Here is a 24,783-nt window from a genome sequence, read left to right on the forward strand (position 1 = left end):
GAGGGGAGCTCTGCCCCGTCTGTGTGCAGGGCAGGTGGGGGCGGGCGGGAGGGGGGGGGTCTCCCTGAGCCCCCGGGTGAGGGGAGCTGTGCCCCATCTGTGTGCAGGGCAGTTGGGTGCCGGGGGAGGGGGGTCTCCCTGAACCCCCGGGGGAGGGGAGCTCTGCCCCGTCTGTGTGCAGGGCAGGTGGGGGCGGGCGGGAGGGGGGGGTCTCCCTGAACCCCCGGGGGAGGGGAGCTCAGCCCCCATGTTGCAGGGCAGGTGGGCACGGCGGGAGGGGAGCTCAGCCCCAGATCTCTGCAGGCCGGGGGACAGGTGGCGTTTCCCTAAACTCCTATGGAGGTGTCGTTAGCTCTGTGCAAGGCAGAGGAGCTCAGGCGGGCAGGGGTGGGGGTGGGGCTGGCAGGGGTTGCCAGTGACATTCAGTCCTGGCTCCCTCTCCTCTCGGCTTGTGTATTCTGAGCTCCCGCTGAGTCAGGCTTTCCTGGAGCCAGAGGCTCCACGCAGGGTTTAGGGGACTGAGGAGGGCGAGGGCGAGGTGTGGAGTGGTGAGGGTCAGAAGGGGGATGGGGAGTGAGGGAGTGGTGTGGTGTGATAGAGGGGCAGGGGGCTTTGGTCCCAGTGGGAAGGGGGCTCTGCCAGCTGCTGGGAAGGAATCTGGATGTGGAGGCGCTCCGGTGATGGGGTCGGGGCTGCTCTGACCCCCGTGGCTCTATTTCAGGGGATCTTTATCTCGCGGATCGCAGAGGGTGGTGCAGCCCATCGGGATGGGACGTTGCACGTTGGAGACCGGGTCATCTCGGTGAGTGCGTGGGGCTTTGGGGCAGCCATGGGAGGGAGGCGCAGTGCTGGTGAGTCTCGCCAGAAGCCTGTTGTTTACTGTTTCTGTTCATAGGAGTTAGGAAAGTAGATCCCACTGTCCCTCCTCGGCCCCTCCTCCAGGGGTCTGTCTCCTTGTTGCTTGACCTCTGGGCTCCTTTCCCAGCTCCCAGGGCCCAAGGGAGAGCAGCAGCTCCTGCTCCTGCTCCCCCAGCCTGTCACCAGCTTTGCCTGGCTCGTGGCAAGGCTGGTGCCCACCCTTACACAGTGAACGCTCGAACCACAATACCTTGGTGAGTCCCTCCAGCAGCGCTGGCTGCACTGGGGAGTTGCGGCCCGCTGATGCTTTACTGGGTAGGTGGGGTCTGATCCCCCATTGGGCTCTGTGAAGCAGTACTACATGGGGTTGGACACGTCTTCCCCTTAGGACCCTGTGGGTGCTGCCCCGGGGACCAGGGACTCTCGCCAGCATTGGTGGCAGTTGTTCCCTCCAGGGTCAGTGTAGCCTGTAGACGGAGAGGGGAGGGTTGTCAAGCCGAGCGTGGGGCCCAGGGGGACTTGGTGCAACCCTTTTTCCTGGTCTTTGATTTGAAGCTTTGGTCCCCAGTTCCCGCTGCTGCTTGTGCCAGTGACACGGATCCCACCTCTGCCTCTAACCTTGTACCTCTCTGCTAATCTGTGTCACTTGCGCTCCTTCCTGCCCCCTTTCCCCGAGCTCGCATGCTGCCTCTGGGTGAATGGAAGCTCCTGCATCCTGGTGCTGGTGGTGGGTTTCTACTCCGGCTGCTGCGGTAAGAGCAAGAGTTACCGCAGAGCTGGTGCGGGTAAGCACTGATACAGCCTTGTCAGTGCTGGCTTCTGTCTGCTCTATCCCTGGGCCTGGGGTTGCGCTGTTTTCCCTTTCTCATGAAAACCCTTTGGAGCGCTGGGCTGGACCTGGCACCATTTTTCCTCACATGGGGCTCGGGTGGCCCAGCATCTCTCCCTCTGTTCCTCCCTCCGTCCCTCCCTCCCTGCTCCTCTTCTTCTAGGCCTTCCAAAATTGAGCCATGGCCTGGACAGCAGCGGATCCCTGGGAGCTGCCTAGATTAGCTAGAGCCCTGTGGGGTGTCTCTGCATGCCATGCTGTGAGGAGTGTGTAGCTCTAGCCACATGGTACCAGGTGGCACCCCCTGCAGTGGGGTCAGAAAGACTCTCGAGCTGTTTGTCAGACTGCAGTCTGTCTTCTCAGGGTGGGAAGATGAGGCCATTTCAGCATTCCTCAGTGTCAGCAGTGTGGGTAGGCTGCCCCCTCAGACCCTTCTCTGCATGGATCAGGGCTTGTAGGAAGGGTATTTGGTTTCAGTGCACACATAGGCCTTGCTGTCATCAATCATCTTGGTCAGTGATTCTCAACCAGGGATATGTGTACGCCTGCAGGTATGCAGAGGTCTTCAAGGGGGTACATCAGCTTATTTAGATATTTGCCTAGTTTTACAACAGGTGACATAAAAAGCACTAGCGAAGTCAGTACCAAACTCAAATTTCATACAGACAGTGACTTGTTTATACTGCTCTATAGACTACACTTTTGTATATTTATGTTTGATTCTGTAAGCAAGTAGATTTTAAGTGAGGTGAAACATGGGGTATGCAAGACAAATTAGACTCCTGAAAGGGATACAGTAGTCTGGAAAGGTTGAGAGCCACTGTTCTTGGTGACATGATGCATGTGGTGTCATTGCTTGTATAGAAAAAGTAGCCTCCTCTTCCTCCACTGGCCCATTCCTGCTCGCCTGAGCCTATTGCCCATGCTTGAGTATGCACAGTAACAAGAGACTGCAGTGCTGAGCGTCAGAGTCTAGCACTTGGGACCACGGGGATGAGTGCAGTATCAGTCCATAGAGATCCTTTCCTCCTCCAGCCTGACTGCTGCTTTCCTGGTCCGGGCGTTGCACAGATCTCTCTGCATTTTAGCAACGGCTTTTGCAGGCCATGGCCTCTCCAGCAGCTGTTTGGGGGGATGGATAGCTCAGTGGTTTGAGCATTGGCCTGCTAAACCTAGGGTTATTAGCTCTATCCTTGAAGGAGCCATCTGGGGCAAAAATCAGTCTGGGGATTGGTCCTGCTTTGAGCAGGGGGTTGGACTAGATGACCTCTTGAGGTCCCTTCCAACCCTGATATTCTATGATTCTAAATACTGCCGCTGCCTTTTACCCTCCTGCAGTGCAGGGTGGCTATGTTGCTGCTAGGATGGCATCTCCCCACGGGAGCATCCAATGGCCCTGTGGGCTGGGATTCCATCCCCACCTGCTAAGTGTCTGTAGACCCATGGCGTTCCTACTTCCTGACTGTTCTGTGGAGCTCTGTGAATTGGAGCCTGTGCAAAATGCCCAGGAGCCAGTGCCCCGTGGTTCGCCTAGATTGGCCCTGTGGGACTGCTGTGACTGTTTGAGTGGATGTTTCTAGTTCTTCCTTGAAGGTTTGATGACTTGCTCTCAGCCTCCAAAATATGAGAATCCAGGTCAAAACGCAGCACCTTGGCTAGCGAGAGACTGCATATTAATCTGTTTCTTACAAAGATTTCATCTGGGCAGCACCTGCCTGTCCTTACTGGGCAGGTTTTCAGTAGGTGACAGTCCTGGAATGCACAAGTGTGAGTTTGTGACCACCTCCAGGGTCTGAATGAGGCAGTCAGGCAGACCTTGGCATGCTGCGGGCAGGCGACAGGCAGGCTGCCTCTGAGTGCTGCAGGCAGGCAGATGCCAGTACACGGCTCTGTGAGAAAGAGCAAGCACCCAATGCCCATGGTGCCAGCTGGGGGTATCAGTTCTTAGGCCTTAGCGCCCACCAGTCCTAAGGGGCCTATATTTTCCTGAGAAAAGAAATACAGCGCAGCTTCCTACTCTCATCCCTGTCCTCAAAACCTCCTCTGCACCCTTCTTCTGCGGGAGGCCTGCCCTCTGCTAGGGGGGCTTTGAGCATGTGGATTGAGGGACCCAAATCAAGGTCTTTTTCCAAACTTAACACCCCCAAAACATGCCTGTGGTTGGCTACTAACTCTCCAGTCCTCACCCCTGTTCTGACCAGTCTTTCTCCTTCGTTATGAATTATATCCCTGATCAATGGCTGTATGTGTTAGAAAGTAACCAGAACCCTCTTGAAGCTGGAGGGGACAGGCCAGAGGAGATGGAATGAAGGGCAGAAGGCATATAGGAGTGGGAACAGAGGGCACGGACCCCCAGGTCATGGTGGGTGGTACAGGATTGGGGACACAGGGTAGGGAGTTGGGGTGGGGGGGAACTGAGGAGGTACAGGATTGAGGATGGAGGGCAGGGAGCCCAGGAGGGGAAGGTACCGGACTGGGGACACAGGGCAGGGCCTTGGGCAGAGAGGGGGCCTGGGATTTTGGGGGAGGCAGAGGGCAGTCAGTTGGCAGCAACGGAATTGGGGATGGAGCAGATGGTAGCGAACGAGACGGAAGTGAGAGGGCAGTGGCAGCTTTGTGCTTACACAGAGATGGAGATTGGGCTCCGGTCACTGGGAGCTATAGCAGGGGGCCATGGCCTCCCTGTGGCATGGCACCACGTAGGGAGCTGCTTGCACAGAGAGCAGCTGGAAGCTCTCCCTTTCCCTGGGCATTGGGCAGCCTCGCCTGCTCTTACCGGCTCTGCTCTGTCTGGCCATGTCAGGACTGGGCTGAGGTTACAGAGGAAAACTTGCTCTGTGCGTGAGCACAGCACCCTGGGCTGCAGCCTGGGTCCAGGATGAAGATCGGTGCTCAGCAGGCCAAGGGTAGTTCGCAAAGCCAGACCTCAGTCCAGGGAGCATGTGCAGCTGCCGCAGGTGTGTCCGGTGCAGCTGGTGGCCCCTGGTGGCCCCCGGGAGCTAGTGGCTGGGTTTATTCTCCCCCCCCCCCCCAGCCTCTTGCTTTGTATGTGTTTGGGGTGGGCTCTCTCCCCATCCCTGGTACTCAGTGTGATCAGAAGAGTCTGCACCGAGAGGGCCCTCCTGGACTGCTCGCTGTGAGGGCAGAGGGAGAGTCCCTCCCATCCATGTCTGTGGTGTGGTCAGAAGGAGAGCCCTGCACTTCCAGAATTCCTCTTGATTAGGCTGGAAAATGGCTCCGGGGAGGAGGTGATGGGGTAGGTAATGAAGATGGGAGCCAGGGATGTCAGGAGGTACCTCACCTCAGGCTTCTTTGGTACAAGCTCCTGTGGCCCAGGTGGGGTGTGAAGTTTGCTCTCTGGAGTGGGTAGTGCCAGGTCTGGTGAGGATGAGGCTGGTTGTGGGCAGTGTCACCGGGATCCACATATCCCACTGAAGCCTGCTGGAAGGATGCTTCAGGCCCAGTAACATTTCCAGCCAGCCCTTTGGAGCACAGACCCTGCTTGTCCAGGGCATTACAAGGCTCTGGCTCATTTCAGAGCAAAGTTGTAGCCCTTTTGGTTCCCCAGGGTCCCTTGGCAGGTTTGCTCTGACAGATTGGAGGAAACATGGGTTTATTACACCTAGGAGGGCAGTACCCAGTGGTGATGAAGGACCACCATGAGCTATCCTGAAGGGTGGGAAATGAGGCATCCCATGAGGACCAACTCATCTCCCACTCTGCTCGCTGTGAGAGGCAGAGGCTCATTATTACACCCAGGGTGGCCTGGCACGTTTGGGCTCTGCCCTGGGGGAATGGCAGGACCAGGAAGTGCTTCAGAACTATTGTGTCCACAAGAATAATAACTGAAGAGTTTATTGCTTGAGCAATAATTTTCCTTCTGAATGTGGCAATCTCCTGCCAGGAAGCGTCTCTCTAGCCTCTTCCCACGCTGGGATCTTCCTGTCCCTCATTCCTGTAGTGTGGCCCCTTGGACCTGGCATTTGTGATCTTGCAGGAGAGCTGGGGTGTGGGAGTCTGTGCAGAGCCAGTGCAGGGTGAGGCGCAGTTTCCTGGGTACTTACTAAACAGGAGCAGAGTTGTGGGGATGGCACGCTTGTGTGATGGGACTCCAGGAAACTGGGCCTTGGTGCTTAGCTGCTGTGCTCCCCTGATACATTGCTGAGGCACTGGCCGCTACTCTGGGCTCTGCCATGTAAGGTGGTGGGAGGGGCATTGATGGGCAGCTAGATGGCTGGCTAGAAGAGGGATTATGGACAAGTGGGGTATCGGCAGCTACTCAGGGCTCCGCCATATAGGGAAGGGCAGTGTTGGTGAGGCACATGGTGGTTTGGCTCAGGACAGGGTGCTGGGCAGATCTCCCAGTGGGATGGGGTCCCATGTGACGCTCAGCAAGGTGCCTGGCAAGGCAGGGTGTACTGGGGTGATGTGCTGACACTGGGTTTGCGGGTTGTTCTAGATCAATGGGGTAGACATGACAGAAGCCAGGCATGATCAGGCAGTAGCGCTGCTTACCGCATCCTCCCCCACCATCGCGCTGCTGGTAGAGAGAGAGGGTGCACAGCAGCTCAGCGAGGGAGACTCAGCAGTGGTGCAGCGAGTGCGCACGCACTCCCCACCACCACCTCCCAGCCATGGGGAGAGCCCGCCCGAGGAGACGCCTCTGCTGCAAAGGAACCATCTGCCCAAAGCCCTGGAGGACCAGTACCCCATTGAGGTAAGGTTGGCTGTTGGGATTTGGGGCTTTGATTGGCCTGGTGCTCTGTTAATTGGACAGGATTGGGGTTCTGAGCTGTCCCTCAAAGGACTGGCCACCATGTTGTCGGGCTGTTGGGAAGTGGCTGGGTCTCCCATATGTTGCAGGAGCCTCCTTGACGCTCATTCCCAAGCAGGGTCTCTGTGTCTGGGGGGAGATTTCTAGGCACAGTCGCTGCTTGGTACTCCTTGCCCTCTCCCTGGCTGTATGCTCTTTGTTCCCTGCAGGAGATCTGTCTGGTCAAAGCTGGGGGGCCCCTGGGGCTCAGCATTGTTGGAGGCAGTGACCATTCGAGCCACCCGTTTGGGATTCATGAACCAGGTGTCTTTATCTCAAAGGTAGGGACCCATGTGGGCAGCCCAGTCTGGGCATGTCTGAGGGAATGTGGCCATTGGGGATGGAGTCTCTAGAACATGGAGACTGAAGGATGGAAATGACTCAAGGAAGCTGAGGGGTGGGGGAGAAGGTAGTGGATGGCTTTGAGGCATGAGAGTTTGCATGTGGAAACTTTTGATTCCCTGAGCTGCTTCTCCATGACTTGGATCAGCTGGGCAGTGGGAGGAGTCTGTGGGGAGGGTGTCACAGGGGGGTTGGCAGCTGAGGGGGCAGTGGGAGGAGTCTGTGGGGAGGGTGTCACAGGGTGTTTGGCAGCTNGGCAGTGGGAGGAGTCTGTGGGGAGGGTGTCACAGGGTGTTTGGCAGCTGAGGGGGCAGTGGGAGGAGTCTGTGGGGAGGGTGTCACAGGGTGTTTGGCAGCTGAGGGGGGCAGTGGGAGGAGTCTGGGGAGGGTGTCACAAGGGGGAGTTTGGCGGTTCAGGGGGCAGTGGGAGGAGTGTGTGGGGAGGGTGTCACAGGGGGGTTGGCAGCTCGGGGGCAGTGGGAGGAGTCTGTGGGGAGGGTGTCACAGGGTGTTTGACAGCTGAGGGGGCAGTAGGAGGAGTGTGTGGGGAGGGTGTCACAGGGTGTTTGGCAGCTCAGGGGGGCAGTGGGAGGAGTCTGGTGAGGGTGTCACAGGGTGGTTGGCAGCTCGGGGGCAGTGGGAGGAGTCTGTGGGGAGGGTGTCACAAGGGGGAGTTTGGCGGTTCAGGGGGCAGTGGGAGGAGTGTGTGGGGAGGGTGTCACAGGGTGTTTGGCAGCTGAGGGGGGGCAGTGGGAGGAGTCTGTGGGGAGGGTTTCACAGGGTGTTTGGCAGCTCGGGGGCAGTGGGAGGAGTCTGTGGGGAGGGTATCACAGGGGGGTTGGCAGTTCTGGGGGGCAGTGGGAGGAGTCCATTGGGGTTTCCTAGGGAAGCTCTGCCATTCATCTCCCTGCTGGGTAGGGTCTGCTGAGGGTGTGTATGGCTACATCAGCAACTCTGCTAGGAGGTGGATATCTGCTCCCACCAGAGTCCCTTTCCAGCCTTAAGACCAGTGGCTCTCTGCAGGTCATTCCCCATGGGCTGGCATCCCGCAGTGGCCTGCGAGTAGGGGACAGGATCCTGGAGGTCAATACTATTGACCTGCGCCATGCTACCCACCAGGAGGCTGTGAACACCCTGCTGTCCAGTACGCAGGAGCTAAGCATGTTGGTGAGACGAGATCCTCCGCCACCTGGCATGCAGGTAGGTTCTGAGAGGAGAGAGGAACCCAAGTGGGAGCAGCAGCCCTGGTCTGGGTACATCCTGGCAACTCTACTGACAAAAGCGCATGTAGGAAAATTCACGGATACTGCCCTTGGAACTCCCCCTTAGGAAATGCAGTAAGTGGAGGTGGGGAAACCGGAGCAGGAGCAGAGCTCCCTTGTATTCAGGTCTTTACTAGTATTAAATGGCCCTGCTCCTGGGGGGAGACGGTTTGAGTGGGGCTGTGCCCTTGCTCCCCAGGGGGCTCTGTCCTCAGGCAGGCAGTCCCTGCTCCATCTGAGCTTAGATGGAAGGCTGGATCAGAGGTGCAGTTCTACAGCTGGATGAAGTTTCCCCTCTCTCCTGGTGGCAGGAGCCAGTCTCAGATAAGCAGGCAGGTACCCAGCCTGAGACTGGCAAGAGTTCGTTGTTACACCCAACAGTCACTGTGGCTGGAGGCTGGATGGGGTTCAGCCCTCTTAGACCCAGAACTGGGAGAGGAATACAGGAAAGGAGAACCATAACAAACCCATCAGGCCAAAGAAGGTGGAAACCAGAGAGCTGGCCCTTTCCTGGCTATTCTATGTATGGTATGCTACCAGCACCAACAATCCCCCCCACACCCCCGATCAGCGTCTGTCAGCCACATTTTCAGCCCAAACTAAATCAAATTGGAGACAGAGACCTTTTTGTGTCCACAGGAAATCTGCATTGAGAAGGCTCCTGGAGAAAAGCTGGGCATCAGCATTCGGGGGGGAGCGAAAGGCCACGCTGGGAACCCCTTTGACCCCACCGATGAGGGCATCTTCATCTCCAAGGTAACAGACTCAGGGTGCCCTCCACAGAGCAGGGACTGCTAGACAGGACGCAGAAAGGAGTTCCTGTGGGAAATCAGCCGCCCTCCTAGTTCCCATGTGGTCTCCCTGTTTGATCCCACTTCTCCCCATGTAAACATGCATGCAGGTTCCTTCCCGCTAGACCCCACACAGTGTGCTTACGTTCCCCCCAAGCCTCCACCTCCCATGGAATGTCCGGGTGCTCATTCGCTTTCCTTACCAGTCGCTCTCCCTGCTCTGAGGGATGGCGTGTGAGTGCTCTTCCCCGGCCCCCCGAGGAATTGTGCAAGCATTTTCCTGCTCCCGCCATGAGAAATGGCGTGTGAGTCGTCTTCTTTTCACACACTTTCCCCACCATGCCAAGGAGTTATGGGTGAGTGCTCCCCACCCCCTGTGCGCTGAGGAGTTGTGGGCAGGCGCTCTTCCCGGCATCATGGGCAGGCACTCCCCCTATGCCTGTCGTTGTGCTGTCACGCACAAGCCCCTCCCCCCGCCATACTGAGGAGTCAGGCGTGTATGTGCTCTCAGAGAAATCACATGTGATCCCTCTCCCTGCCCACTCCCCGCCCCAGGAATGGCATGCAATCACTCCCCTTTCCCACTCTCCCCAAGGAATTGCATAAGTGCGCTCCTTTCCCAGTCCCGACATCTCTCTCTTGTGCTCATTCTCCTTCCCTTCCCCCCTGCATAAACCCATGGGCACCTGCTTTCCCTCCTGCCTGCATGCAGTGTCCTCTCTTCCACTCCCTTCCCTCCCCCGACTCTCTGCGCATTCTTCTTCTCCCCTTCCCCATTCTCAGCCCTCTTGTCCCTTCCAGGTGAGCTCCTCTGGGGCTGCTGCCAGGGACGGCCGGCTGAAGGTGGGGCTGCGGATCCTGGAGGTGAATCACCAGAGCCTGCTGGGAATGACGCACACAGAGGCAGTGCAGATCCTACGCAGTGTGGGGGACAAGCTCCTTGTGCTTGTGTGTGATGGCTTTGACCCCAAGGCCGCGGCTGCCATTGAGGTGAGAGCCTGGGGGGAGGGGGGGGTAAGGCCAGCGCCAGGAGGAGCTCCATAAAAACACTGTCTTCATGTATGTATGTAGTGACCCTCGCAACTGCGACAAAGTGACACCCCACCCCGGGCTGACACCTACAGTGCAGTGAGTCTTGACATTGGCACCCCCAGAGGGCAGAGATAAGGTGTCTGGGGTGATGTGTGAGGAATGTTGCCTGAAGTGAGCAACAAAAATGATCAGGGATCTGGAGCACATGACTTTTGAGGAGAGGCTGAGGGAACTGGGATTGTTTAGTCTGCAGAAGAGAAGAATGAGGGGGGATTTGATAGCTGCTTTCAACTACCTGAAAGGGGGTTCCAAAGAGGATGGGTCTAGACTGTTCTCAGTGGTAGCAGATGACAGAACAAGGAGTAATGGTCTCAAGTTGCAGTTGGGGAGGTTTAGGTTGGATATTAGGAAAAACTTTTTCACTAGGTGGGTGGTGAAGCACTGGAATGGGTTATCTAGGGAGGTGGTGGAATCTCCTTCCTTAGAGGTTTTTAAGGTCAGGCTTGACAAAGCCCTGGCTGGGATGATTTCGTTTGGGATTGATCCTGCTTTGAACAGGGGGTTGGACTAGATGACCTCCTGAGGTCCCTTCCAACCCTGATAGTCTATGATTCTTGTGTTTCTACACTTTATTGTCGAATTTTTGAAATCCCACCTTCCAGACAGGCACGGAGAGCAGAAAGTCCTGCTCTGCAGCAGCAACCTTAACCCATCTTAGCCCATTTCTCCTGAGGTGGTGCAAAACAGGCAGGGCTAGGGGGGATTTGAAGCAGGACAGGGTAGGGACCTTACACACCAATTTGGGGAAGGTGTTTTGTGCCCACAGGGCAGCATGAATGAAGGTCCAGGTCTGTGAGAGAAGCTGGGAACATCAGTGGGAGCTGCATTGTTGGTGAAGTTGAGGAGTCAGGGACAATATGAGTCAAGACAAGAGTAGACAAGTATGGAGGGACAGTGGTGAAGGTGATATATGGGAGCCAGGGGAGGGTTTCATCAAGGGGGTGAGGTGGTCAGAGCAACAGGCAAAGATGATGATCTTAGCAGCCAAGTTTTGTAAGGACCGGAGAGGGGTGGTGGATGTGAAGGAGGCTGCAGTGATGAAGATGGGAGTATTAGCTTCATGAAGAGAAGGTTGGATCTCAGAGATGGACAAAAAGGAAAGATTTGATCTTGGCCTGACCATGGGGAGCTAGAGAGAGGGCAGAACCAAAGCTACCCCCACTTTGGAGGCCTGAATGTCAGGGAGGCTGGTGGCACTGCACAGTGACAGTGAAGGTGTGGAGTGGGAAGATCTGGGAGGGAAGATCGGGAGCGCCTGTTGAGATATCCAGGAGGAGATATGAGACGGGCTGAAAGCAGATGGAGGGAGGCCGGTGGAGAGGCAGATTTATGAATCATCACTTCTCACCTAATCTTGGAGTCAGAACAGTTGTAACAACCTGCACTGGTCTCCACAGATGGGACCGTTCCTCCCAAGTGACTGAGTGACACAGGCAATGGGGAATGGGCCAAGAGTGAAAAAGGGGCATGAATTGATTGGGATGGAGGAGAGGGGGGAGCTGCACTGACAATACCATGGCAATGGCATACGTGAGCAGACAGGGCCACAAAGACACCAGCACCGTGCCAGGAAGCTCGATCATTGCCCTGCTTGCAATCAGTTTGGGTCTGGTGTATCAGGGGAGGGTGAACTTGGTGTCGAGATGGCTCAGCAAAGCTAGGGTTAGCACCAGGGAAGCGGTGCCTTACAGTTTCAACCCTCCATGTGTTTGTCAAACAGTAAGAGACAAAAGCTTTTGGCCAGGCAGCACCATCTGGAATCAGCAATAAGAACTGTCCCAGACATGTTCCCAGAGCTGCTGTTGGTCTCTCTCCCAGACCATGTCTGGCCAGGACAATGGAGAAGATGCAGAACAGAGCATGCTAACAATGGCTGCCCTCACTGGCCACTGAGTCTGTGAGTGTTTGACCCAATCCCGACGCAGACTATATCCCAAGGAATGCTGCCTAAGTCAGAGATCTTCTGATATACATGCCAGTAGCCACCCAAACCTCAGCCCGCTGGAACTGAGGTTCCTAGAATCCTGTCACTGACATGCTTCTGCTTTCCAGGAAGAAATCAATCAGTTCTACATGTCCTGCAAGCACATTCAGCAGTTACTACAAAACAGCTTATCCATGGACCTTGGAAAAGCACATTTCCCTCTATCTAGGCACTTTGATTGGCTCCATTGCCATAGTAGATCTGCATCTCACAAATCTATCCTGATACCCTTAGAGATGGAGAGCTGAGACATGAAATGGGGGGAGTGACCTGCTCAAGCTCATGCAAAGTGTGGCAGACCTGGAGATTGAACCCAGGGTTTCTGCTTCCCAACACAAGGCCTTAGCCATTAGGCCATCCTTCCTTGTGGCTAGTATAAGTGAGATTATCTGCAAAAGGCCTCAGCCAGTTGCTAGCCACTGACACATGATGAGATTCTGAGGATAGCATCATTGACAAAGCCCCCTTTCAGCCATGTGATCGCTACCTGGAGCCTGAACTGTGTTTCCCAGGCACAGACAAGAGCTATGTTCCAGCTGCTAAAGTGAGCACTGCTGTATTTTTTCATGGTCAAGGTCTGAGGCTGGAAAAAGGAGTTTTACCCACGGAGCCTCAGAACCGCACTTTCCATTGGGATGAGGTGTCCAAGTATGATTTTATGAACTGGACATCTGTGTCGAAATTCACAGACCAGCTGCCTGAGGCCTTGCGAGAGTAATTTCGGGCATTTGTCACCCAAGGATGCTTGGTGGTTAAGGCATCCTTGCAGTCCATCCCAGACGTTGTGGACACCTTGGCCAGGGTGATGGCCTACACGGTCACAATGAGGAGGGCTTCCTGGCTGCAGAATTCAGGTATTGGCCCCACTATCCAGCAAGCCATTGAGGATTTGCCCTTCAGCCCAGTGCTGTTCTCAGACAAGACAGTTGAGAGGCTGCACTCCTTCAGGACTCCAGGGCTATCCTGCAGTCCTTGGAGTATACGCCAGCGGTGCAGGTGCACCACTATGGTATTCAAGAGCAACACCTGCAGCAGTATTGTCCGCAGCACCTGTTTGGCCAGCTCTCCCCTCTTCCGAGACAACGGGGCTACCCCAAAAAGGGGCAGAGATCCCACAGGAAGAAGCAGTCAGGCTTGGGGTTTGGCCAGTCCTCATGCCCTCTCCTGGTGCCCTCCAATTGCTCATTTTGACTCCTTGGTCCAGAGCACTGTTCCAATCATGGCTCCTCTCTCCCTAGTTCCCCTCTTTGGGGACAGGCTGACTGCTTTCACAATGCTTGAGGCTCGATCACCACCAACAGCTGATTCCTAAGCATCATCAAATCAGGCTATGACATCCCTCTCCACAGCTCCTCCCCACCCTCCCACCCTGTCTCTCTTCAGGGACTCCCCTCATGAGATACTGCTCTTTGAGCAAGTCTGCTCTCTGCTGGCTTTGGGAGCGGCAGAGAAGCTTCCGCCAGAACACCAGGGTCATGGCTTCTACTGCCAGTACTTTCTTGCGCCCACGCCACAGGAGGGGTAAGACCCATGCTCAACCTCTGTGGCCTCAGCAAATATATCGGGTGCATGAGATTCCGCGTGGTCACTCTATCGACTGTCCTTGCTGCGTTGTCTCAGAGTGACTGGTTTTCTGCTCTGGCCATTCAGGATGCCCGCTTTCACCACAGACAGTTCCTTCAATGTGTCGCGGCGGAGCGCCATTTTCAGTACAAAGGGCTCCCATTCAGCCTTTCTTCTGCCCCCTGGGTTTTTACCAAATGCATGGCTGTTGTCATGGCATATCTCAGGAAGAAAGGAATTCACACGGTCCTGCATATGGATGACTGGTTACTGAAGGGCAGATCCAGAGAGGAACTTCTTGCTCATGTTGGCATCACACTGCACTTGCTTGACTGTCTTGGTCTCATGCTAAACACTGCAAAGTCAATGTTGGCTCCCACTCAGAAAATTGAGTTCATTGGGGCCTTTAGTGGTGTCGCAGTCGTCCCTACCCCGTCTGGTTTGGAGGGAGGCCACACTGCCTCACTACATTGCTGGGATCGCAGCCTAATGTCAGGGGAATTAGCAGAATAGGTGTTAGTGTCTTCGCTTTCATAACAGGGTGGAACCCCAAACAGTCAATAGGCCCTCAGGCAGTCTATTGGCTTTAGCCCTCAGGCAGGGCTGAGCTAATGAGCAGTCTTTAGGCTCAGGCCTGTAATCGGGCAGCACAATAAAGCAGTCTAGGGGCTCCAACCCTTAGGCAGGGGAGAGCTAACAAGCAGGCTGTGGTCCTGGCTCTGGCGGGCGACAGACAAACGCAGGCTTCGTGGCCTATGGTGGGGAGGCTGCCACCCCAAGGGTGAGGTGTCAGGTAGGGGGATGCAGGCCCACCAGACTCCACTACATCCCAGCCCAGGGTCCTAACAATGGCAGGATGTCCCGCCTCTGGGTCAGCGGGGATCCTCCCACAACACGCTGACTGGCTGTTAAACCACAATACCACCCAACTGAAGTCTGGTTTCCCTGGGCTACTTCCTACCTTAGTCGTCTCTTTTCCAAGTTGAAAAGTCCCAGTCTTATTAATCTCTTCTCATATGGCAACCGTTTCATACCCCTAATCATTTTTGTTGCCCTTTTCTGAACCTTTTCCAATTCCAATATATCTTTTTTGAGATGGGGTGACCACATCTGCACGCAGTATTCAAGATGTGGGCATACCATGGATTTATATAGAGGCAATATGATATTTTCTGTCTTATTATCTATCCCTTTCTTAATGATTCCCAACATTCTGTTTGCTTTTTTGACTGCCGCTGCACATGGAGTGGATGTTTTCAGAGAACTATCCACAATGACTCCAAGATCTCTTTCTTGAGTGATAACAGCTAATTTAGACCCATCATTTTGTACGTAGACTTGGGATTATGTTTTCCAATGTGCATTACTTTGCATTTATCAACATTGAATTTCATCTGCCATTTTGTTGCCTAGTCACCTAGTTTTGAGAGATCCTTTTGTAGCTCTTCGCAGTCTGCCTGGGACTTATCTATCTTGAGTAGTTTTGTATCATGCAAATTTTGCCACCTCACTGTTTATCCCTTTTTCCAGATCATTTATGAATATGTTGAATAGGACTGGGCCCAGTACAGACCTCTGGGGGACACCATTATATACCTCTCTCCATTCTGAAAACTGACCATTTATTCCTACCCTTCGTTTCCTATCTTTTAACCAGTTACCAATCCATGAGAGGACCTTCCTTCTTATCCCATGACAGCTTAATTTGCTTTAGAGCCTTTGATGAGGGACCTTGTCAAAGGCTTTCTGAAAATCTAAGTACACTATATCCACTGGATCCATCTTGTCCACATGCTTGTTAATCCCCTTAAAGAATTCTAGTAGATTGGTGAGGCATGATTTCCCTTTACAAAAAACTGAGTTGATTCTTCCCCAACAAATGATATTCATTAATGTGTCTGACAGTTTTGTTCTTTACTATAGTTTCAACCAGTTTGCCCAGTAAAGTCAAATTTACTGGCCTGTAATTGCTGGGATCACCTCTGGAGCCCTTTTTAAAAATTGGTGTCACATTAGCTATCCTCCAGTCACTTGGTACAGAAACTGATTTAAATGATAGGTTACAGACTACAGTTAGTAGTACTGCAATTTCACATTTGAGTTCCTTCAGAACTCTTGGGTGAATCCCATCTGGTCCTGGTGACTTATTACTGTTTAGTTTATCAATTTATTCCAAAACCTCCTCTAATGACACCTCAATCTGGGACAGTTCCTCAGATTTGTCACCTAAAAAGAATGGCATTTCATGCCCTCTACAATGCATGTCATACTTTTTGGGACCATATCAGAGGCCTAGTGGTTCACATAATACATTGCGGTGGTATTGTCAGTATTATGTGAACAATCAAGGAGTAGTGCACTCGAGGCTACTCTGCTGAGAGACAGATTATGGGAATTCTGCCTTGAGGAGAACATTACTCTGAGAGCTGTTCACTTGCCCACAATCCAGAATCATCGCAGCAGGAATTTTTCCTTGAGTCACAAGTTGTCCCTGAAGACAAGTCTCCTCTGGCTTATCTTTGCAGCTTGGGGCATCCTGACAATCGACCTATTTGCTACAAGGGACAACAGGAAATGTCGTCTGTTCTGCTATCGAGGGGGCCTCACTCCAGGCTTGCTGTCTGACGCTTTCCACCTCAGCTGGTAGTGGGCTCTCTTGTACGCTTTTCCCCCAATCCCAATCATCCCAGAAGTAATCCTCAGCTGAAGGCAGATTGGGCCAAGCTCATTCTCATTGCCCCAGCGTGGCTGAGGCAGTGCTGGTTCTCGGCCTTTTCACACTATCTATTCAGCCTCCAATACCACTTCCTCTCCATCCCAACCTACTCACTCAGAATCACACTGTACCTTGCGGCCCGTGCTCAGCTCCCTGCATCTTCTGGCGTGGCTGCTGCATGGCTGAATGAGGAGGAAGAGCAGTGTTCGGTGGCTGTCCAGGCAGTCCTGCTCAACAGTAGAAAGCCCACTACCAGCATGGCCTATTCAGCGAAATGGAAGCAGTTTTCAGTGTGGTCTTTAGCCTGCGGAATTCAACTGACACTGACTTTTATGCAGGACATCTGAGAGTACCTGCTGCTTCTTCAGTCGTTGGGGCTTGCACTTAGTTCATTGAAAGTATATTTGGCTTTCATCCCCCGGTTCAGGGAAGATCAGTCTTCTCCAATGCCATGATAACAAGATTCTTAAAAGGGCTCCTTTGTCTACATCTTCTGATCCGAGAGTCAGTTCCTCTGTGAGACTTTAACACGGGTGGAGCAGCTTTGATGGGACCTCTGTTCAAGCCCATATCTTGTTCCTTTCCACTTTTGTGTCAAAAATTGCATTCCTGGTACAGATAACATCCACAAGAAGAGTCTGTGAGTTGCAGGCTCTGATGTGAACCCATCTTGAGTTCCCCAGCGGTGAATACACAGTTCTCCAGAGACAAAGTGACTTTACGACCACACCCAAAATTGTTGTTTAAAGTGGTTTCTCAGTTTCATTTGAACCAGGCGGTATATTTACCGGTGTTCTTCCCTGAACCACATCCATCTCTGGAGGAGCAGTGTCTCCATCCATTAGATGTCAGGCCACATCTAGCCTTCTATCTGGACAGGACTAAACCGTTTTGTGCTTCACTTTGCCTGTTTGTGTCATATGCAGATCACATGAAAGGTCAGGCAGTTTCTTCACAGACCATCTCAAAACAGAAGACATCCTGCATCAAGACGGCATATGAAATAGCTTTGGCTACGCCTCCTCAGTGGGTGTGAGCTCATTCAACAAGAGCAGAAGCAATGTCCATAGCTTTCCTCAGTGACTTTTCCGTATTGGATATTGCAGGGCTGCTACGTGGTCATCCATCCATACCTACATTCATGAACCATTTTGCCATCACTGCATCATCCAGGGCAGATACAAGCTTTGATAGGATGGTCCCGCGATTCTTGCTTGCATAGACTCCGAGCTCCACCTCCTGGGGGTGTACTACTTGCGCGTCACCTAAGTGTAATACACAGCGGCATCTACTGAAAGAAGAAGAAACGGTTACTTCATGTAACTGTGGTTCTTCGTGATGTGATGCAGATGTGTATTCCCCAGTCCCCCCTCCGGCCCCTCTGCATCAGAGTCTCATTTTGGTGTTTGATGCAAAGGAACTGAGGAGGGTCAGGCCACTGCCTCATATGGTTAGGGGAGGGGCTACGGCCATGAGACGCAAGCAAACTTCTCCAGCTCCAGCCCTGGGTGTGCACACACCTAAGTGGAACTACATGTCTGCATCACATCTTGAAGAACCACAGTTACAGGAAGTAACCATTTCTATTGCCGCCATCCTGTCCCAATACTGAAATCACGTGGCACGGCATAACTGTTGGAAGAGTAATCAAAATATACCTGCACAGGACAGAGACCTGCAAGAAGTCAGTGCCCAGCTTGGTGTTTCACTCCTCAGCAGTCCGGGGGAAAAGCTATCAGTGACGAAGATGGAAGGTATAAGTCAGGGCGGGTAACTTCATGGGCAGAAAGGGCAAACGTGCTGTGTGAGGAAATCTGGCCGCAGAGTGCACATTCTCCCAGCGCTGCCCAGGTGGCACAATGCCCTTGGCAGGTGCAGGGGAGGTCTGCAGTGAGTCACTCACAGTCATCCTTACACAGCCATGGGCCTGCACCCTGCAGAGTTACTGAATGGCTCTTGCTCCCCCACGCCTGACTCTCCCTGGTACACACATCCCCATCACAGACCTCTGGGCGTGCAGGGCCTAGACAGACATCGCCACAGCAGACACACAGTGCCAGATGGGCTGCAAATCACACTGCTAGAGAGTTTAGGAGGACTCCCCCTTCCCCCGCCCAACGTCAACAGGTGGAACATTCCAACGCTGCCAGCTGAGTGGTACGGCCCAACTGCTGGTGCAACAGTGTTGCTGCTCCCCTGTCACTCAGTTCCGTTGTCACTGCTGACAGCTGAGGAGCTGTCTCTGGGTGTGTGTCCCCCGCCATGAGGGGCCAGGGACGGTCAGAGCCCCTCCCCCTGCCCTATGATGCACCAGGGACGGTCAGAGCCCCTCTCCCCCAAGCTCGCCAGAGTCCCCTCCCCTGCCACGAGGGGTCAGGACTAATCAGAGCCTCTTCCCCCTGCTTAACGAAGGGCCAGGGCCAGTCAGAGCCCCCTCCTCTCACCCCATGAGAGGCCAGGGTCAGTCAGAGCCTCCTACCACTGCCATGAGGGGCCAAGGGTCTCACCTGCTTCAAGTGATAGATTTCATTCCCAACAGATCTGAAACGTAATACTTTACATCACAGGTAGTCAATTATGTTTTGTCAAGGTCCAAATTTCTTGGTCAAGGTATAGTCAAGGTCCAGACTCCAGAGGAAATTGAAAAAAACCCAATATTGATAACAATAAGTAAATAAAAAGATTTCGGGGTCCATTCAAAAGCGGCTGGCAGTCCAGATTTGGCCTGCAGTCTGCCTATTGACTACCCCAGCTCGACATGTGACATAGCTCTAAAATTGTTTCCCATACAAAGATCTCAAAATAACCATAACAGTCAGCTAGTTCTTAGCTTTTGGCGGAGGTCACACATGACCCTCCTCTGTGAAATCTTGAGAAGATGGTAGGCTATGGGTGACATACCTATTTGGGCCTGGCTGTGTCAGGCCTCCCATCTGACATCCTCCTGCTTTGTGAGGGGCCAAGGTTGCTCAGAATCCCTCTGGGCGCCCGCCCCCTGTGGGTGCCTGGGCAAGTCAGAGCCCAAAATGTCCCTGTGTGACACCTGGAGTTGTGATGTTTGTCTCCATATTCTGAGTGCCCTTGTGCACATGGGTGAGCTGGTCTCTGTGGTCTGGGCGTCCTAGGGGATGGGGAGGGTCTCAAGAGGTACATGACTGTGGTCTGTGGGGCGAGATCATCTCTGTGCTCTGAGTACCCGGGGGACAGGCGGGGGTCTCTGTGGTCTAAGGCACTGGGTGTTCCTGACATGTGATGTTACCTTCTTTTTTGCAGATGTCCCCAGGAATCATTGCCAACCCCTTTGCAGCTGGCATTGGCCGCAAGAACAGCCTGGAGAGCATCTCCTCCATTGACCGAGACTTGACCCCAGAGGAGCTGGAGATCCTACAAAAGGTGGGTGCTATAACTACCTTCAGGAGAGTGGGATGGGGCAGAATGGTCTCTGAAGCTCTGCAGTGTTTTGCCTTGGCCTATGGAGCTTGTGCCATGGTGGATGGGTCCCTGGTAGAAGATTTCACTCATCCCCATAGCTCCTGTGCACCTGCTGTTTCCATAGGATTGGAAAAGTGGTAATGCTTCTCCCAGAAGTACTCAGGGATGTGACTCTCATATCTTCTCCTATGGGGGTGATGGTGCTGCCCCTAGGGTAGGGGTCATTTGAGGATCTGGCCCTCTGATCTTCCCCTTTGTTTCCAGGAGATGGAGATGGTGAGGGAGGCGACTCAGTGGGAGAGAGAAGAAATGGAGAAAGTGGTGAGAGCATTTTCACACTGACATTCTGACCTTGACAGTGTCTTGGCCAAGGTGGTGAGTTCTGAGGAAAATGCCACAGAATTGCCCTAACCAGAGCACTACTTCCCACAGGAAGCTCTGGGTCCTCTCCTCACCTCGGGTGTATCAAGTCTCTCTGATCACCAATATCCCCATCTCTCCAGACCCTCTTTTTTTGTCTTCCCATACCTCTTTTCCCTTGCTTCATTGGGACTATTCCAGCATCTGTAACATCGTTTCATGCTGTACTTTACTATACTTGTGCCTCAATCACAAGGCAGGCCCCCGCTGTAGGAGCAGAAGCCTCTGTTCTTTGGATTAGATGGGAGCCCCAAGATGATCAGTTCTCTCCAAACAGCACCATTAACTGCACACAGCTGGTAAAGTCAAAGGTGGGAACACACAACTCATATCTGCCCATATTTTAAGGACACACAACTGCAGGTCCTGGTTCAAAATGCTGCATCTCAATCCAAACAGTCCTTTACCTATCTAAGTACAAAGTAATGCACACTGGAAACAATAATCCCAACTATACATACAAAATGATGGCTATTCTTGCTCAAGAAAGAGATCTTGGAGTCATTGTGGATAGATGTCTGAAAATATCGGCTCAGTGTGCAGCAGCAGTCAGGAACAATTAGGAAAGGGATAGATAATAAGAGAGAAAATTCCATAATGCCACTATATAAATCCATGGTATGCTCACACCTCAAATACTGTATGCAGTTCTGGTCACCACACATCAAAAATGATACATTAGAATTGGAAAAAGGTACAGAGAAGGGCAACAAAAAAGAGATCACGGAATCCAAGACTTGCAGAGAACTCCGTAACATTTTCTGTTTTGGCCCCTGGGGCTGCAGCACTCGAGCTGGCAGCAAGAGGGACCCCAGCAGGTCCAGCGACGGGCAAGGGCCTCCTCAGGGTTCCCATGTGCGTGGGGGGAGGGGAACCCCACAGCTCCCAGGCACCATGGTGGCAGGAGAAACCATGGAGCCACAGCAGCAGCAAAAGTCACAAACAGCTCACGGCTTCCATGAATTTTTGTTTGTTATCCATGACCTGTCAGTGACTTTTACTAAAAATAATCTTAGCCTTAATGATTAGGGAGAGGGATCCGCTTCCATCTGAAGAGCAATTAAAAAGACTGGGACTGTTCATCTTAGAAGAGAGAGAATCATAGAATTGGTCTATAAAATCATGAATGGAGTAGAGAAAGTGAATAAGAAAGTGTTATTTACACCGTCACATAACACAAGAACCAGGACGTAAGGATCCCACCACAGGCAATCAGGACCAATGGTCAGAGCAGGGGCAAACCTGAGACAGGGAGTAGTGTAGGAGTGCGTAGTCAGGTTCCTGGCCAGGATCGATACCAAGGGTCTGATTTCAGTGTCCAAGTCAGAAGGCAAAGTCCAAATCAATCTGTGGTTGAAACCAGGAGTTCAGGAGCAAGAAATGATTATGACAGCTACAGTAATCCCACACTGATGCCTGAACACTTCTTGGAACTCACTTTAGGATTATATAGGGCAGGGAGCCAGTCAGAAACCACGGGCTGCTGTCTGTCAGACCCCTTAAGAAGGGACTTCCCATGGTCTGGGTCCACAACAGGTCATGGGCATTGGAGCACAGGCTGGTTACAGCTGCTGCTAGGTGGCAGCATGAAGATGCCATCTGCCTGGCAGACCTGCAGGCCTAGGATTCTAGACCCATGGGGCCTTACAAGGGGTCACCAATTAAATTAATAGGCAGCAGGTTTAAAACAAACATAAGGAAGTACTTCTTCACACAACGCACAGTCAACCTGTGGAATTCATTGCTGTGGGATGTTGTGAAAGCCAAAAGTATAACTGGGTTCAAAGAAGAACTAGATAAGTTCATAAAGGACAGGTCCATCAGTGGCTATTAGCCAGGTCCATCAGTGGCTATTAGCCAAAGTGGTCAGGGATGCAACCCCATGGTCTGGGTGTCCCTAAACCTCTGACTGTCAGAAGCTGGGACTGGGTCACAGGGGATGGATCACTTGATAATTGCCCTGTTCTGTTTGTTCCCTCTGAAGTATCTGGCATTGGCCACTGTCAGAAGACAGGATTCTGGGCTAGATGGACCATTGGGTGTGACCCAATATGGCCATTATCGTCTTATTTATCCATATTTGTATTACTTCTCATCACCATATCTGACCATCTGCCATATAAAATAGATTGGCAAAAATCAAGGTTCTTATGGACTTTGTGTACTCCCTGACACTCCTGCCTTTTGAAATGATACAAAGCTCTGCATGGGGTAGGTCTTTTTTATTTTTAGGGATGGGGGGAAAAGGAATGGAGGATGCTGTGAATATCAGTCTGGTTATGGTGGGAAAACATATCAATCTTGGCAGTTTGCCAGCCAGAGGTTAAGGGTCTGTTACAGGAGTGGGGTTCTGTGGCCTGCGATGTGCAGGAGGTCAGACTTGATAATCACTGTGACAGGATCCCTGGGGTGTAGCCTGGGAGTGTGGGATCGCTGTTCCCCCTTAACTCTCCAGTCTGGGCTGTCTCTCACAATGGTTTTCTAATGACAAGCATCAAACCCCTCCAGGTGCTGTAATTACTCAGCACAACCGCACATGGAGCCCCACATCCAGCTAGATTGCATGAATGCTCCCAAAGCCACTCATGAATCACACAGAAAAAGGCATCAGCCCAATTCCCCCGGCTCCCAGCCTTGTACCTCAGGAATCTACCATCTTGTACCACTCAAGATGAGCAGTGCAAGTTTTTTAATTGGTTCACCACTTCATCAGTGGAAAGTGGATATACACCAGCCTTTGTAAATCTGAGCAGATTTACCAAACACTTCAAGCAAACTCACTGGTAAAGATAAACAGGAAAACAAGTTCATTGACTACAAAAGATAGATTTTAAGTGATTATAAGTGATAGGCAAAAAGTCAGAGTTAGTTAACAAAATAAAATATAAGCACGCAGTCTAAACTCTCAACCCTATTAGACTGGGCAACATCTAGATTAAGCAGTTTTTCTCTCCCCACTGGATATTGCAGTTCATAGTACACAAGTTTCACCCTTGAAACCTGGGCCAATCTCCTCTGCTGGAGCCTTCAGTCTTCTGAGTGTCTTTGTAGCTTGCAGCATAGGCAGGGGCAGGAGAAAGGCCAAGCATGGGCCCTTCTGTTCTGTTTTATACCCTTAGTCCATGTGCTTGGAGAACACAAGTCCAGGCCTGTCTGATGGGCATTGCTGAGTCACCAGGCAAGGCTGAGCAATTCCCCTGGCGTGGCCTTGTGCAAGTGAGTCATGAATTGTAACTCCCTTGCTGGGCAATGGCTGGTGATGTTTGTTCAGCACCCACCTGGGGGTTGGTTACCTCCCTTGTCATTGTCTCTGGAGAGCTAGTAGCTGGGTGCTTCCCAAAACTACAGCATATTTTAGTGAAAACCATACAACACAATTCTTATAATTTTCTATGCATTAATGATACACATATTAGGTGGAACAGGGGTTTCAGCAGATCATAATCTTTTCTACGATACTTCACATGGCATGCTTTATATGAAATGATGAATATGGGGGTTACAGGGAGCTCCCCCGAGGTATAGAGTGTCACAATCACGATGGTCCCTTTTGGCCTTAAAGTCTATGACTATGATTGACTGCACAGAAGCAAAGTTTCAAAGAAGACTTGAATAAAAAGGAGGATGGGGGTTCCCTAGCATTTCCTTACTGCTTCTTGTCAGGCCTACAGCTTAGTCAGACCATGTCAACTTCTAGAGCCAGCTCTTGACCTGTCCCTATCCTGAGACCTGCAGGGCAGCCACATGGTGTCAGGACATTCACATAGTTTCCCAGTGTCATAGAGTCCACGCCCTTGACTCATCAACCATAGAGGGTTTGTTGTTCGGCTATGCATGATGCTTGTACCCCTTGTGAGTTTGTTTAAGTGTCATTTACCTTCAGGTGATGGCATTTCCTCCCTGGCAGAGCTACATCTTTCTTCTGAAGTGTTCCCTTTATTACTCTTTGGAGACAAAGCAGTAAAAGTGTCACAAACTTAGGAACATAAATTGAGATCATAGGCATGTAGAATCTGCAATTGCCAAATGCACACTTAATTTAAACTAGAAATCACACCTTTGCAGCTGCAGTGATCTTCCACACATTCCAGCCCCCCAGGGGCTCTGCTCACCAGCAGGGTGCAGGGCCAGGAGGAAGCCCTGTTCTCCCAGCAGCTCACACAGGTGTGCTCTGGTAATTTTAATGCTCTGTTGTGCTGAGCTGGAAGAGTGGGGCATGTTAAACTCCAGTCCTTCTTTAAGAGCCTGTGCAATCACACCTGTGGGACTCGGTGTCACCTCAGAGCCTTCACCACTGCCACAGAGAGCAAACAGAACTTGTCTTTATCTAGGGAGTTGGTGGAATCTCCATCCTTACAGGTTTTTAAGGTCCAGCTTGACAAAGCCCTGGCTGGGTTGATTTAGTTGGTGTTAGTCCTGCTATGAGCAGGGGATTGGACTAGATGACTTCCTGAGGTCTCTTCCAACCCTAATATTCTATGATTCTGTGAGGTTTTCCTACTCGTCATTCTGTTTTCCTCACAACACCAAGGAATACAGTCTCATAGATGATATAGGCCACCTCCTAAATTGTTTGTTGGCAAATACCCTCAACAGTATAGGAGCAGGATCCCATGCCGCATTTCCTCACAACCCTCAGCATCAGTCTCTCAACAGTGATTTTGAGAGTCTGTTTGAGAGT

General features: G+C 52.3%; 1 protein-coding gene across 1 annotated transcript in view; it reads left to right on the forward strand.

Moving 5' to 3' along the window:
- SCRIB (scribble planar cell polarity protein) overlaps positions 1–24,783 on the forward strand; it is a gene marked incomplete in the record, with an annotated part of 213,321 nt that overhangs the window by 103,431 nt on the left and 85,107 nt on the right. The window contains 8 exon segments of the mRNA XM_034763808.1: positions 722–802; positions 6,147–6,404; positions 6,671–6,781; positions 7,866–8,042; positions 8,744–8,860; positions 9,697–9,885; positions 19,524–19,643; positions 19,947–20,003. Of these exon segments, the coding sequence (XP_034619699.1) occupies positions 722–802; positions 6,147–6,404; positions 6,671–6,781; positions 7,866–8,042; positions 8,744–8,860; positions 9,697–9,885; positions 19,524–19,643; positions 19,947–20,003 (1,110 nt within the window).

The sequence above is a fragment of the Trachemys scripta genome, chromosome 2 (assembly GCF_013100865.1).
Source record: "Trachemys scripta elegans isolate TJP31775 chromosome 2, CAS_Tse_1.0, whole genome shotgun sequence".
Lineage (NCBI taxonomy): Eukaryota > Metazoa > Chordata > Testudines > Emydidae > Trachemys > Trachemys scripta.